The sequence below is a fragment of the Pyrgilauda ruficollis genome, unplaced genomic scaffold (assembly GCF_017590135.1).
Source record: "Pyrgilauda ruficollis isolate IOZ18807 unplaced genomic scaffold, ASM1759013v1 scaffold24, whole genome shotgun sequence".
NCBI classification, from domain to species: domain Eukaryota; kingdom Metazoa; phylum Chordata; class Aves; order Passeriformes; family Passeridae; genus Pyrgilauda; species Pyrgilauda ruficollis.
In genome coordinates, this window is record NW_024523648.1 from 5,045,155 (window position 1) to 5,060,692 (window position 15,538).

Below are 15,538 nucleotides of genomic sequence, written 5' to 3' on the forward strand. Positions count from 1 at the left end.
TGTCTGCATGTAAAAGGGGAGGGCAGTTGAATCCCAAATGAGGAAAAAAACCTACCCTGTACTAAACGCAAGACAAGACCCATGAGTAGGACAGTTGGGAAATACACCAGCCCCCAGTCTGTTGCTGCTTGCTGTGAATGCCATAATGTTCCTCAACACTGGGTAACTGCTGCTTCTGCCTCACGTTGTTCCCGGCTCCTCAGGGCTCGCTTGCTGCTGAAACGAAGAGCGCCAGCCTTCCTTCTGCCTTTGACTCCGTGACGGTACCGCCCACTTTTGGTCCATGCATTTCTGCCTTGTGTTATGAACAGTATCCCGTGAACTGTGGGGACTGCTTCAGTGCTTTCTCTACTAATTGCTTTCTTTGTAATTACTAATACAGCAAATGAGAAAATGGAGAGTGTGTGACAGTCCACCAGTGGCCTTTTCTGTTCTTCATTTCCACTGCCATACACACTGAACTTCTTGACCTATCAGTCAAGTTCCTGACATCCAAGACTGAAGTGAAGTGCAGCTGAAGAGTTCAGTCTCTCGTGTAATGTGGCAGATTATTAAGCAGCCAAGACACATTAAGGCCATTACTCAAAAAGCAAAGCTGAGATATTTTAATACAGGCTGGTGACCCACACTTAATGCACAGTCTGGTGAAAGCTGTAAAGCTGGCTGTCCTTAGATAAAACAAAAGTGGGCACAGGCTTGTGAATAAAATATGGATGTTTTTTAAACATGCCCTGCCATTTGGTTTTTTTTTTTCCTTTTGCTGTCTTTTCCTAATGAATGCTTACTATTACTAGTTATTAGTAAACAATCAGTGTATGTTATGATTCCAGCCACCATGGTGTGTTGTACACTCTCCCACACTCCTTGCCCTTTCTTACAGTCACCCTGCTGCAATGAAGAAAAACTGCTGTGTTTACTGATGTTGAGGAGCAGCTTGTCAGCGTCAGACCCCTTACTAACATATACCAGCCTAGGATTAAATTTACTGTCAGAATATATCCTTTTACCATGTAAAATATAAAAGTGTGCCAGAGAAAGGTGTCTGTATGTATTTTCCAGTTCTTTCCAGTACCAGTTGTTATTCCTTGTCTTCAAATTTTAGCAAGCTAAAATGTAATTGAAGGTATTAAATGCATGGTATTGTCATTAGCTTAGTTGTTAGACTTCTTGTTAAGCCTGTAGAGCTTAAAATAATTCAAAATTTTACCCTGCTATATGGGAATATTATGTTTTTTTTCCTTTTTGATGATCACTGGAAGTCTGGTATTATACATTTATAACCCTGCTTGGTCCTGGTGAATTTTCTGTTTTTTTCCCTCCATTGCATATTGATGTATCAATTGTTCTTGTCATAATGCATGGTGTTCTACTCTGTCATAGTCAAACCACAGCATTTATTATGCAAAACTATATTTTAGAGGTGTTCTATACAGTTGTGAAGATTTTTGTGATGTATGAAAGCAAAAAATATTACTGAAAAACTAAGTGGGAGAGGGAAGTAAATTTCCTCTTTGCATTGAAATCTCAGGGCTTAAGTCACTCATGACATTTTCAAAATGTTTCAGAGAAGGAACTCTGTCAGCAAGGCACTGCACCTTGTGCTTTGCAGGCCCCTGCTGAGTCAGGGCTCAAATAAAAGTCTGTCACCAATCCAAAATGATAGCAGCCACAGTGCTTAAAAACAGAGCCTGCAGCTATCAAAGTTGGGTTTTTTCCCAGCAGTATTATCTGCTTTTTGTTGAGTTAGATCCTTTGAGTATTTTCCTCACAATACTCTCAGTGGGAGGCAAAAGCCAGACATAAGTAGAAGCTGGTAATTGCCATGGTCTCACATTGCCACAGGCACCCCTATACAAGAGATTTAGGACCAGAGATTAAAAGACCTGGTGAAATTAAAACAAGAAAATTATAGTGGGCAGAAGATATTTTACCTTGCATTGTTGCACCACTTCAAGATTAATAGAAGTGGAACTACAGGGAGGGGTTTGTTTCTTCACAGGCTGGGTAATGTCTCTGCATTAGACAGCTGGGGGATTTCAACAGCTGTTTCATCTATCCATCAGTTATTCGGATTCCCTGATTGTTTGTGGGGGCCTTCCAACAGCACCAGGGGAAACAACTGCACATTAAGCAAAGAATACAGCTGTAAAACAATATAGTGAAATAAAATGAAGGACTCATTGACAGCTGCAGGATCTGAAACTACTTTTAACTCATTATTTTTAAGGTGACTGGATTTCAAGTTGACAACAAAGCATCCCTTTAAAACTTAAATCTTGTTTCATTTCTGTAAGAGGGCATCCTACTGTGTAAAACTCAGTTATGTGAGCTAAGAGTACTGCCTGAACTGCCTGGAAATCACTTAAGTCTCTTGTAAATGTCCACTGGTGAAAGCATGAAAGCAGCAATGTTCATATATTACTTTGATTTGCTTTTACAGCTATTTTAATGAGCTCTGCTTTTATACCAAGTTCTTGTCAGACTGGTTTATAACTTTAGCTGGTGTGATGAGACATCAGCCCACTGGAAAATTGCAGGGCCAGTCTCTCGTCTCAGTACAATAGTCTCAGTCCTGAGCAGCTGGGAGACTCTCAGCATATGCACAGCTGAGACAGATACAAAATGTGAAGTTTGCATGATTGCTGTATATTTTGCAGGATTCCTGTGCTGCTGACACAGAACCAGCCATTTTAGAAGGTGGCAAGCAGTTTGGTCTTTCAAGGAACAGCCACATTGCAGTTGCATTCGATGACAGCAAAGTGAAAAACAGGTATGTTGTTTGTTTCAGCAATGAGTTTTGGTGGAATAGTGTCAAAATAAAATGCCCCTCCTGATTCTCTCAAAGGTATTTCCCTAAACTATGGACATAATCTGAAAAGATCACACGCCATAACTAATTAATTTCATTAAGCAAACCTAAAAAAGCATGAAAGCATAAAATCTAGGTAATGAAATGCCCAACTAAGTAGCTCTCACAAAAACAATTTACCTCTTTCTTTGTAATGTTTTGGGCACACACAGATCCCAGACTGATTTCCTAAAAACCAGAGTAATAGAATCAGGTTGTGCAACGTACTTCAAAGATGGCGTTTTCAGAGGAAAGTTTTTTTGTTCAGTAACTTGATAATTTCTTTTAATAAGGAATTTTTTCCCTTTTCCTCCAATAGTTAAAATCAATATTGCACAGTAAAAAGGAAAAATTATGTTGCTACCCCGAAGTATAACACTATATAATAACACTATATACATATAGCTGTTGACATGCAAAGGAATTCCATGAACTGTTTATAAAACCTTTTTTAAATGGATTCGTGAAGATAGAATTTGTTGGGGTTTTTCTTGTTGTTGTTCTGCAGGCACTTGGTCAGTAATAAATGTGCCATGACACATCACTAAGCAATTTTGCTGCTTATAGTTTCCAAATCCATTAGCCCCACATTTATTTATCCCTATAAAAGATGTTGTACCACATATGCTCATTTTAGAAAAGTAGAAAACTAGGAATGATCCTGGACTGATCATTTTCATGCAATGATTTTTCATTTATATTATCAGCTGCTTTCAGGTACTGACTTTGCAGCTCAGCTTGAGCAAAGTTAGTGTTGTGTTGCCAGTTCAATAGCATTAGAAAATCTAAATAATTTCTTCACAGGTTCTTTGCTGTAGAGGAGGTTCTGAACATTACCATTCTGTCCAAGGGGTCATTAGGTTTGCTCAGACACAGCCTCATTTTCTCTTGGGAGAGATCAGAATAAGTATTTTATATCCTCATTGTAAACTCTTCTGTCTGCATCTTTAAAAGTTTTGCAACCTGTCTTCAGGCAATACAACTCATTAGAAACTCAACATTTGCCAGCTGTCACTACAGCTCTCTCCTCTTTGTGAGCATTATGTGTGTGGATGATGGATAACGCTGCTGGAATTTTACAAGTGCTGGGATTTTCTAGCTGCTACAGCTGCAACAGAGAATTACGTCTTGAAATTCTATGCCAGGATTGTAGTTTTGTATCTCCACAGCAAAGGAATTAATGAATGCTCACATGTCAGGGATCAGATAGGTGTGAAATGTAATTTGCATAAAACCAGATTATTTTTCTTGAATTCTAATGGACAAGTAAAATTAACCACTAGCAGAATAAAATTGTTTTAGAAAAAACCCAAAAAGGTAAAGCAGGTGAATTTGCCTAGTGCATATTTGGCTCCAAATATCTTTTCCATTTTCACTGTTTCCTTTTTGTTTGATTTCTAGGCTTACAATTGAATTTGAAGTCCGAACAACAGCTGATTCTGGCTTGCTGTTTTATATGGCCCGCATCAACCATGCTGATTTTGCTGCAGTTCAGATAAAGAATGGTCTGCCTTACTTCAGTTATGATCTGGGGAGTGGAAACACCAGCACAATGATTTCCAACAAAATAAATGATGGCCAGTGGCACCAGGTATAATAGTGTCTAATTCTAAATTATTCTTTGTAATGGTAAGAGTGAGCTTTGTTTTGCCTTGAGATATTTGCAAAATGTAGTCCACACAAGCCAAACTTTACAACTAGTATTTTCTGGGGAAAAAAAAGAAAATAATCTAGCAAAAAAATTTGTCAGATGCACTGGTGCGCAGAAATTTATCCTTCTGGAAACACATATTTCTGAACATATTTAAAATATGTGCCATGTATAGTAAGGAACGACAGAAAATGTTCCTTCCTGCTTAATAGGACTCATGTGAGTATCAGCTCATGATGATGGAATACATCATTAAAACCAGTTTTTTCTACATTAATAATGCCATTGTTAAGGCAGATTGCTGAGAACAAAGAAGAAAAAAAAAGTAGTAACATGTAAGTAAACCTTCCCTGGATTATTAATTCAGTAGGGAATAAATATGATATTCATGGATTTATTTGGCAGCACCTTCTGTGACTTTATGAGGGACCATTATACGCAATGCCTGTAGCACTTGGATGATAGAGAAGGAATGATATAACAGCCATGAAATTTACTATTTACTTGGCCAAGGACAACAGACACACAGTATATTCACTTGGTGACATGCTGGAAGGCACCATTCAAGACAGAGAAGCAAAGCATACATGTAACTGTGGGTTGAATTTATATGCTATAAGTTACATTGAATTTTGTACAGATATTTAGAAATTCAGCATCCACATCTCATCCCCAAATGAGAAAAAAATCAAATTGCTTTTTCTCTTACACTTTAATTGCCTCATTTCACTCTGTTCTCCAGGAATTTTATTTTCACTAGGTTTTCAGTCATGAACTTTTTGATGATAGCAACTCCTCTAAACCAAGATATTTCATAAAGGGAAAAAATGAAGTTGTAGTAATCATTTATCTCTTTCATATAATGCCTGGAAGCACTGGCAGCAGACCAAGGCCCCATTCTGCTACTCCCTCTGTGGATACAGAAGAGATGCTTTTGCTTCTTTAGCCAATTTTCTTTTTAGTCTAAGAGAACTAAGTGGAGCATATATTTCTTAATGTAAGATTGTACTCTTTGGGCATGCACTCCACAAGAGAGGGATCCTTTTTGTAGATCCTGTTTCCATAGCACAGAACAGAGACAAAGTCTCGGTTCCCAAAAAGCAAAAAAAAATTTGAGAAGGAGGGAAGGCAACGCTTTTAGGAAAAGGCCACAGTCTTTGTTTCTGATAAAGCAGGGGCTTTTCCTTAAAATAATCCTTTAGTGACAACCTTTTCTCTGTTTGGAATGATTTAGGTTAAAAACATTTCCATCAGTCCTACAGAAGCTACTTGGTCCTGCTGCTATCCTGCTCTCTGTTTAGGTTCTCTGTAAGAATGTCTGTTCCCAGTTCCTGTCTCACCCACCTAATCTTCCTTTTGCCCAAGGTGTAGTTATCCATCTCAAATTTACAGTTGCCTGTAAACACCAAGTTCAGGCCATCCTTGTCAGTGTTGTCATTCCCACTGCGTAACAGATACGCTGCCACACTGGAGCAGAAGCAGCCATGTTAAAGAAAAGCTAAAAAATGCTGTTTGTCTCTCTGCTATTCTGGTGAGCCAACTACTACACTGTTTAGGAATCTGCTAATATGCATGATGCATTTTGCATTTATTCATTTTTATGCAGAGCCATTATTATGGTAGCTGTAGAAATTTCAATATAAACTTTTAGAAAGACATTGGCCTAGACTTTTCTCAGGTCTTCAGCAACTGCACTCCCTTCATGCAATTCACAGTCCACTTGTCTGAACAAAAGCCATAATACCAGCAGAACATACTTGGGATTGTATTGACTCTAGCATGAACTATGATCTGAGGCATGTCCAAGCTAGTGAAATCAAACTCCATATTTTCTGCAAACATGTGCTGCTATAAAGATTTGCAACTGTTTCCATAACATTCAGCATTTATTCTGAAGTACTTATCTATTCTCTGTACTTAAAATTGCTGTCTGATTCCAGAAAAAAAAAAATACTGTGTCATGCCTATTATAACATAACAATGAAGCATTTTAAAGACATCTCAGGTCTTTTCATTAATCCTAGTAAATAATTTTCATTATGCCTCCTGACCCAGATGTAAGTAAAACACAGTCAGATGTTGGTACAAAACCTTGCTCAGAAGCTTTGTTCTATAAATATTATCCATAGCTGCTGCTGTGGTACTTCTGTAACCACTCCTACTACTTTCTTGTGTATTGTTATCTATTTTGGACTGTAACACTAGTTACAATCTGAAAGTACTTGATTGACAGAAAACTTACTGTAACTGTATCACATTTTTGTGTCCTTCTAGATAAAAGTAAGTCGAGTGAAGCAAGAAGGAAACCTCATAGTAGATGGTGTTTCCAACGGGACTGTGAGCCCCAAGAAGGCTGATATACTGGATGTTGTAGGAATGCTGTATGTGGGAGGATTGCCCATTAACTACACAACCAGGAGAATTGGTCCGGTAAGCAAATTTGTTTAAGTTATTTCACATGTTTTAAGTATGTCCTGATTGGTGCAAATGTCTTCCCAGTTTTGTTCTGTCTTGCTTTTCTCTCAGACTGCTCAAGGATATGGATAAAATGGACCTTAGTGGAGATAAACAGCATTCTATCAGTGGAAAGATCTGATTCAGAATCCAATTAATGCAAAAAAAAAAAAATTAAATAGCAGAGTTTTTTACTGTTTTGGAAGAGCAGAAAGTTCCATATGCTTGTATCTACTTGGATCACTGCGCAGCTAGAGTATAGGTTCCTGAGTACCACTTGCCCTTTCTCTTGGCTGTAATTAACCTGGCAGCAAATGCTAATAAACAGTGAAAGGATCTCCTACAAGGAGCAGCAGAAGCCAAAATTACCCTGGACAATGTACCCAGTATACTGCTGCTTGCTCTAATAATCAGTTTTGTGTTGCTATTACTAAAAGAGGAGAGAGTGTGTTTTAAAGGAAGGCCATGCAAATTCTGCTGTCCTCTTTCTGTTTCCAAATTAAATGTGCGTATATAAATTTATCACTATTTTGGTTCATATGCCCAGCTTCCATGCTAACATGGAAGATGACAGAGAAATAAATATCATTTTGTCCTAAATTTTGTAGAGTTAACTAGGAACACTATATTCTGTCACCCTGGTGCATCTATCTGCACAACTCCATGCTAGTCGTCTCACTGATGCCCTTCCAACCTCCCAAGATACACCAGTATCAGAATGGGAGAAAAACCTCTTCCATGCTTTCTTTTCCTCTCTGTGAAGATGGTTCTTTCAAAGCAGACACCAGAACGTGAATGAATTTAATTATTGTAAACAACAAATTCAGCATCTAGCGCAGCACAATTCAGACACACAAAAAAAGGGAATGTCAGTAGGAAGTATGTCTGAGTTCCTCCTGGGTAGGTACAGAGAATCCATGAAGATCAGAAAAAGCACAAATCTGGTAAGGAAACAAAACAGACTCCCAAAGAAGCTGCACATGAGTAAATACCATTATACCAAGATGGTTATGGAATGGAAAATACCATTTTCCAATGTCCAGTACCATTATGGACAGGAAATAGTTCCCTTCTTTGAGTGGGCAAAATAAATACAGAAAAGAAATTCCTAGATTCTGCTTAAGTCCATGTATTAACTCATGCATAGGGAATGAAGAGGATGAGTAACCACTTTACATCTGAGGGTTGTATTCCATAAAGAAAACTGACCTGTAAGATCATGTTTCTTAGTAAATAATTGATTGTGCAGAAAGCCCAAATTGAGGCAAATCTATATCATTAGGATTTACCAAACCAGATCTGAGGCACTGAAAACCAAAAGCAATACATTACCCACAACATATAATTCCTAGTAGTATCAATTTATGCTCTTTGAAATATATCTGCAATTTACACTTACAAATCTAAGGAGAAAGATCACACTGTGTCCTTACCTATTGCTATTTGTTAGAGGTAATGGAGGGAACCCATGCAGATTAATGGCTCAGATCTGGCAAAAACAGTCATGTCAGGTCCTGACAGTCTTATGTGCTTTGGGATTTAAATGAAACTGTGACTTCTAATGTCATGTGAAAGATGATGTTTGCATTCCAGTCATGCTCAGTAAAATACACTGCAATGTATAAGACTGTTGGGTTGTAGCTTCATGTAGAGGCTCTGAAGCAAACCAAGTTGAAAGGATGCGTTACCTTAGTCAGGGCTTTCTTCTGTACACACATTAATCCTTTTAGACAGTAATCTATTGTATAACCATGGTGGGTTGGCTTCCTTTTCAGTGTAGAAAACCAACATCCACTTGCTGAGCTTCAGCAGATGTCGCGTTTTGAGCACTCAAAACTCTGCTTTCAGCAAAAGAGGTCCTATTGCTGTTCCCATGCTAATCAGATTCACTTTTCCATAGAGAAGAGAAAATTGTAAAGTTAGAAAATGTTACCAAATCATCTACAAATCTTGCATTCCTATGAATTATTCTTGCAGTGAAGGTTTGTTTTGTTTTCTGGCGCTTCTCTTTTTTGATAACAAGATTTGTTGATCTGGAGATTACTTACTTAGAAATTACAAAAAGGATTACTTATGAAAAATCTGACAGAATTGTTCAGCTCAGAACTGAATTTATTCACAGGTGTTGCTCATATTCTCATGAAAATATTGTACAGGTATATATTAAGCTATATAATTTCATAGTACATACAGCTTTGATTTACAAGAAAATAAATTTTTGGAAATTCTTTCCAATTACGGGTCAGAATATTATTAGAGGGGGTAGTGAGCAGAGTCAAGACTTCTGTCTGCAGGTGTGCCTCTTTGTCTTTTTTGTATTTGTAGGTATTTCTAGGCTGAATTGTATACACTGGTGTTTATTTTCCTCCTTTCTACTGCACTGCTTATGAATATATCTTCTTTTTCTTCCTGCAAGTACATGATGTATCATTTTCCTCTGTCTCACTGGTATCAAGGATAGATTTTCCAGTTTTTAAGTTAAAGATCAAAGCCTCTCTCTGAATCTGAGAACAAAAATGCAGCTTATGCTGACCTTGGAGAGAAAAAGGGAGGGCGAGTTCTGGAGGAGATGCCAGTGGCTTTCAGAGGTCCCACTGGGATACCCTGTTTACAGCCAGAAAAATCCCTGGCCCAGGCAGACTCGTGGGCAATCAAACCACTATTCTAAGTGTGCCCAGACCCCTGGCTGGGGGTCTCAGTGTGCCCAGCACAGGAGCCAAACTGGAGCTACAATTTGCTACCCTGCACAGCAGCCTCCATGGACATGAACACATTCCCTGCCTCCACCTGCCTCTCTGGCCAACTGAGTGGCCCTCATCACTGAAGTCATCAGACTATGTGCAGTCAACAATATTCCCAGAGGGACTTTGTTCATTTTAGTAGTGATGTTACCTGCATTACCTCTGTCTTACCATGCAACATTAGGCCCACAGTAAAGTAATTAAAGGAAGGGAAAAAAGAAAACCCACCAAGTAAAATTACCAGCAGCCCAGAGAACTATAGCCACTATCTTCATCTACTTGCTAACCCCATAACCTAGTCAATTAAAAAGGCAAAATACAGGCCATTAAATTCCTGCATTGCTGATGTAATTTGCTATGTTTCATTATGTGGTGTATTATTTTATGTCCTTTCCAGTAAGCCAAATAGATGTGACTCAGATCACATCCCTGAAAAGTAATGTAATTCATCTTCAGTATGATTAAGAATAGTTTCCAATTACAATCAGATATTAAGGATTAGCCATGTAAAATTCAAGTTTTATTCAGCTCCATAAATCCAGCAGAGAAGCAGAGAAAATGCGCTCATTGATTGCATGCTTTAAGCTTGCTTCTCACAGTTTTACATTTTGTTTGAAATATTGACTGCAGGTCCTCCATAGCATTGATGGCTGCATCAGGAATTTTAAAATGACAGAATCACCTGTTGACCTGAATAATCCAACTTCCAGCTTCAACATTGGAAAATGCTTTGTCACTGCACAGAAGGGAACATACTTCGATGGAACAGGCTTTGCCAAAGCAGGTAATGAACAATTCTGGTCAAAAAACAGAGAAAGAGGAGATTCTGCTTTCAAAAACTCACAGTGCTATCTAACTCCTGTTGCCTGGCGGCAAAGTGAGACCAGTACTTGAAACTTTTGCTGATCATTTTTAGTTATCCCACCCGAGGAAAAACGATGTTTTTCCTAGCAAGGTCTTTCACTTCCTAGCAAGGTCTTTCACAAAGCACAATTGCCATAAAAGTTATTTACACAGTTTCGCATGAAATGGAGTGCATTAGTAATGCCAAGTTAGTTACTTTGCCTTACACTCAGCACAATTTGTGTGATGATTATTAGGAATAATGTATTAGATGCTTATATTCATTTTATTGTGCTTCCCCTTTTCTCTCTAAGTTGGTGCATACAGAGTGGGAACAGATCTACTTGTGGAATTTGAATTCCGTACAACACGAATGAACGGTGTTCTCCTAGGAGTCAGCAGCCAGAAAATGGATGGCCTTGGTATCGAATTAGTAGGTGGAAAAGTGAGTAGTAAAGCCATTTTGTTTCTTCATAAACTGGTTTTAGACAGCATAGGTAGTTTAAATGCAAGGTCACAATCCCAATCCCAAGATGTCTCAAACAATATCAGGGCTGTAGAAGGAGAGCCACACTTGCACCTTCCCATACATCTAGAGGATCTTACACTTATAAAAGATAGTTTAAAAGATTCTGTAATACCTGAGTCTCCTAAAACTGCAATCAGGTCTTAAATTAGTGACCATGTAAGAAGTTTTGAGGAAAGGCTTCATCATTATTAATACTAATTTCTCTTGGATATCTTTTGATATCCAAGTCTGGAAAACCAGTCATTATTCTGTCACTATAAATAATTTAGAGGGGTGTAAAACATCCTAAAACAAAGACCAAAAAAAAGGGAAAATGACAGCTTAGACAGCAATTTTGCGTACTTCCACTTGTATTAGCTCAGTGATAGAACCCAGATCCCAGAGGGACAGCAATGCACATAGTCTTTGTGCGTACAGTCAAGCCATGTTGACTTCAAAAAAAGCAAACAAACTCAAAAAAACAACTGAACTGTTTTGAAAACTTGCTGATGTCCATGCCGTGCTTTTCAGGTGATGTTTCACGTTGACAATGGTGCAGGCCGATTCTCTGCTGTTTATGAGCCTGATGAACCAGGCAGTTTGTGTGATGGGCAGTGGCACAAGGTTCTTGCAAACAAGGTCAAACACCGCTTGGAGCTGACTGTGGATGGCACACAGGTGGAGACTGACAGCCCAAACAGGGCCTCAACCTCGGCAGACACAAATGACCCTCTCTTTGTTGGAGGCTATCCTGGTGAGCATGCAACACACAAAAAATTATGCTTTACTTAGGTTCCAATAATGCTGCCTTGGTGATGGCTTAAATGTAAGCAGGACTAGTATGCCAAAGATGATTGATAAGACAGGTTGAGTTTGTATCAGTTGGCGTGGATGCTCATTTCTGCATTCAGCTGTATTTCAGAACAAGACGTTCTGCAACAAGAGACTCTTGCAGATACCCCTGCCCCATTTCAAATGTAGGCACTGTCACAGGGGATCAGGCAGATTTTCTGCCTTCTGCTGCTCACAAACACAGCCTCCCTCTTAAAACTTTCTGTTTAGCAATAGCATAATAGTTATGTTGCAGTAGTAACAGCATTTGGCATATTTAAATTTAACTTAGAAACAGCAAATTTTAACCAAAGAATGTATATATGCCCTTGAGGGGGCAGGACAGTGTATGTGTAAATCAGCCTGTAAGACCTGAGGAACTGAGGAATAAGAACAACAGCATGCACAGAGAGGTAAGACCACCATCTCTTTCTAATTAATGCCTTTGCTTGTGGTCTGCTGGGTTTTAAAGGAAAAAAAACCATAATCTACATTTGCTAATCAGTATTCTGGAAGCCCTCAAGAGAGCTTGTTTTATGCAGAGGTAATTGAAGAGTATCGAGAATTGGGCTGAGGTCTGTAGCTGGCTTTATCTTCCACTAAGCTGATAATGAATGCTAGTATTCATCTCTTCATAGACAGTCAATAAATTCTCTAACAGCAGTTTACTTTATGAAATTACAGTTAATATGTTTGCAAAGTACCAATTTTGTTGCATTTGTAATAAATAGTCCCTCTAGCTTGCAAACCAAAACAAAAAAAGCAAAGTATGTTTACAGTATGTGTCAGCTCTAGTGCATACTGAGGTCAATGGCAAGACACCTCTGAGGTAGTTAATTCTTAAATTATTTTCTGGAAGTTGTTTTTTCACCCATTCTAATGTGCATCTAAAAAGCCTTCTCTCTCAAGCTTTGGAACATTTAAAAAATTGTTCTTGGTACTGACATATGAGAGTTGAACTTTAGTCACAATGACTATCAATAAAGACCAACAACCTTGTGCCAGAAGGAGAACAGATTTGTGGCAGCCTTTTTATAAAAAAACAAGATTCTAGCATAGGAGCCAGCACTGAAGAAACACTGCAGATGGAGTTACTATCTCGCTCTGGACTGCATGTCAAGAGGAGATATACAAATCACAGTAACACAGTTATCTGTACAAAACTAACCTACACTTACCTCATGTTGAAGGGATATTCATGAGTTCAGCCACATGGCAAGTTATGAAATTATTTAACAAACCTACTGCATGTGTAAACACTTTTCTTTTGCTGCCTAGGCTAGCTCATCCAGGATTTGTTTTAACATTCCCAATACCTAGACAGCCGCATCACAAATTTGAAGCACAGTACCATGGGATTTTGTAAAATTAGTATTTGTATTTTCCAGTCCCCTTGAAGCTGCTTAAATAGAGGAAAACAGTTGTAAATCAGATAGAATTAACTCATGGAGAATTTTCTGTGTAGTGAAAATTTTCACCACCATAGTATGGACAAGAATAGAGATCCCTGGGTACCCATAAAAGCTAGCATTCATCTTGTGGTATCACTTTTCCCTGTGCAAGGAGAGACAGATGGATTCAGCCATCTTATCCTCTGTGAAACAAAATAATGCTGTGGCCAGACAGTCTCTGCAAGTGTAAAGTTACTTCTGCAACTCACTTGGAAGAACACTGAGAAACAAGTTGAGCCACAAATTTCAAACAGTTGAGAGAAATATTTCAGCCTCCCAATCAAACCACCCTCACTTCCATCCCCTTCTTCATTAGTGGAAAATATATACTCCAACTCCTGGCTTTACTGTCAGCAAGGGGGAAAAAAAAGAATACTTGAAAACTATCAAAACCATTCTGTAAATGACATCTGAAATCCATCCTGAGGAACTGGCTTCTTTGTGATGTTAGGACTGAGAATTGCTTGCATCTATTTTGACATATTTTTCCCCCTCTGTTATTCTATGGATAAACTGCTTGAGAAGCTGAATATCTGCATCATGTGTGTATTGTACACCATTTGTAGGTAGCAAGCTGCATACATGGGTTACAATGGCAGTTTATATGTGTTCAGATTCTGCCACTTTCATAGTAGGACAGAAAAAGAAAAGAACTCTGGATTGCTATCTAACATAAGCATTCATTACATTTGCTCATAATGTCTGTAATTTTTTTATAATGAATATATGTAGCAAACAAAACATTCATATATTGCTGGGGACATCTGTTCTCTTGCAGGACTCTCAAAGAACAAAATTAAGTATGAACTCAAACTAACATAATTCCTTCTAATTTTTTTCCTTCCTTCAGATGGCGTGACACAGTTTGGGCTGACGACTAATATCCGTTTTAAAGGATGTATTCGATTTCTAAAGCTCACCAAGGGTACTGCTAAACCTCAAGAGATTAACTTCAGCAAAGCTTTGGAGCTGAAGGGTGTCCAGCCACTGTCGTGCCCTGCAGACTGATGGTCACTCAGCCAGTATGGGTCTGTTTATATAAGCACCTCAGATCAAAAAAAAAAAAAAAAATCTATATCTTCATTGCATTAATAATAAAATGTCTTTGTGCAAGTATTTGAGTAGTGTTTGTGGTATAGTCCAATGGCTCTTTCAGTGTACCTCCCAGGAATGCATTAACTACTCCCTTCCCCCCATCCCCTTCATTAAGGGAGTAACACAGTGATTTTTATCTATCTCTTTCCTTATAGCTTGAAATGGAAATGTTTCATCTTTCTTGTGATGAGTGAGACCATACATTATGCAAGTTGTTTCTTTTCTATGGAACACAGGATCACAAAATATCTCAAGTTTGAAGGGAACTATAAGGATCATCGAGTCCAGCTCTTTGAAAAGCTCATTAAATGCTTTTGGTGAGGTAGACCTCTAAACTTGTATTCCTTTACAAGTCTAAATACAACGCACTTGTGGGCATGCACAACCTTATCCTTCTTTAGCACATTAACTTGCTTCAAAAAATTATGCTTTCGTCACACCCAAGAGCTTTTACAAAACTTTTCTGATCGTAGTATTTCCCATGGAGTTTCACTGAGAAATTATATGTGCTCCATATGGCTGCTGTCATGCTATAGCTGTGGAACAAAGTGCAGGAAGGAAAATGTTGGTACTTAATTTATTTGGGATTATTGATGAAAATATGTTGCACCTAAAATCCCTGCTATATCACTTGAGCAGCATTGAATTTTAACATTGTTTGGTGTTGGGACATTGAGTCTCTAATGGAGGGAGGAGAACTGGATTCTATTACTTACCTTGAAATAGTTTTAAATGATCCTTGATAAAGTTTGACATTGCTGCTCTCTCCCACATGATACTGAAGTTACACATAGCAAAAAATCACAAACCAGTTTTCTAAAGGAAGATGAAATCTTGATGCTTGGAGCAGAATGGAGGTGAAGCAAGAACGTTCCAGAGATTATTAGTGCAACACCTACTGCTCATCTCTGCTGTTATCTGTTAATGAAATTCTTACCATAAAAGCAGCTTCCAAAGTTCAACTCCGCTGCTTCTGCCTCATGTTGTCAGTGTGTAAGGAATATGAATGCAGAAGCCACCCCAAATCTTCTTTAAATGAAATGTATAGTGCTATGTGCAAATTTATGGTGCTGGATAGCAGTTTAACTGTAGATGGAGAGAAGAAAGTTGCTTCCT

At 38.3% G+C, this 15,538-nt stretch overlaps 1 protein-coding gene across 7 annotated transcripts in view; it reads left to right on the forward strand.

Annotated features, from left to right (window-relative positions):
* LAMA2 (laminin subunit alpha 2) overlaps positions 1 to 14,443 on the forward strand; it is a 334,884-nt gene extending 320,441 nt beyond the window's left edge. For all 7 annotated transcript variants that reach the window (XM_041469664.1, XM_041469666.1, XM_041469665.1 and 4 more), the window contains 7 exons: positions 2,658 to 2,770; positions 4,250 to 4,439; positions 6,774 to 6,929; positions 10,325 to 10,478; positions 10,852 to 10,982; positions 11,577 to 11,799; positions 14,178 to 14,443. In XM_041469664.1, coding sequence (XP_041325598.1) covers positions 2,658 to 2,770; positions 4,250 to 4,439; positions 6,774 to 6,929; positions 10,325 to 10,478; positions 10,852 to 10,982; positions 11,577 to 11,799; positions 14,178 to 14,335 — 1,125 coding nt within the window. In that variant the 3' untranslated portion in view covers positions 14,336 to 14,443. The remainder of the gene's footprint in view (positions 1 to 2,657; positions 2,771 to 4,249; positions 4,440 to 6,773; positions 6,930 to 10,324; positions 10,479 to 10,851; positions 10,983 to 11,576; positions 11,800 to 14,177) is intronic.
* The last annotated feature ends 1,095 nt before the right edge of the window (positions 14,444 to 15,538 follow it).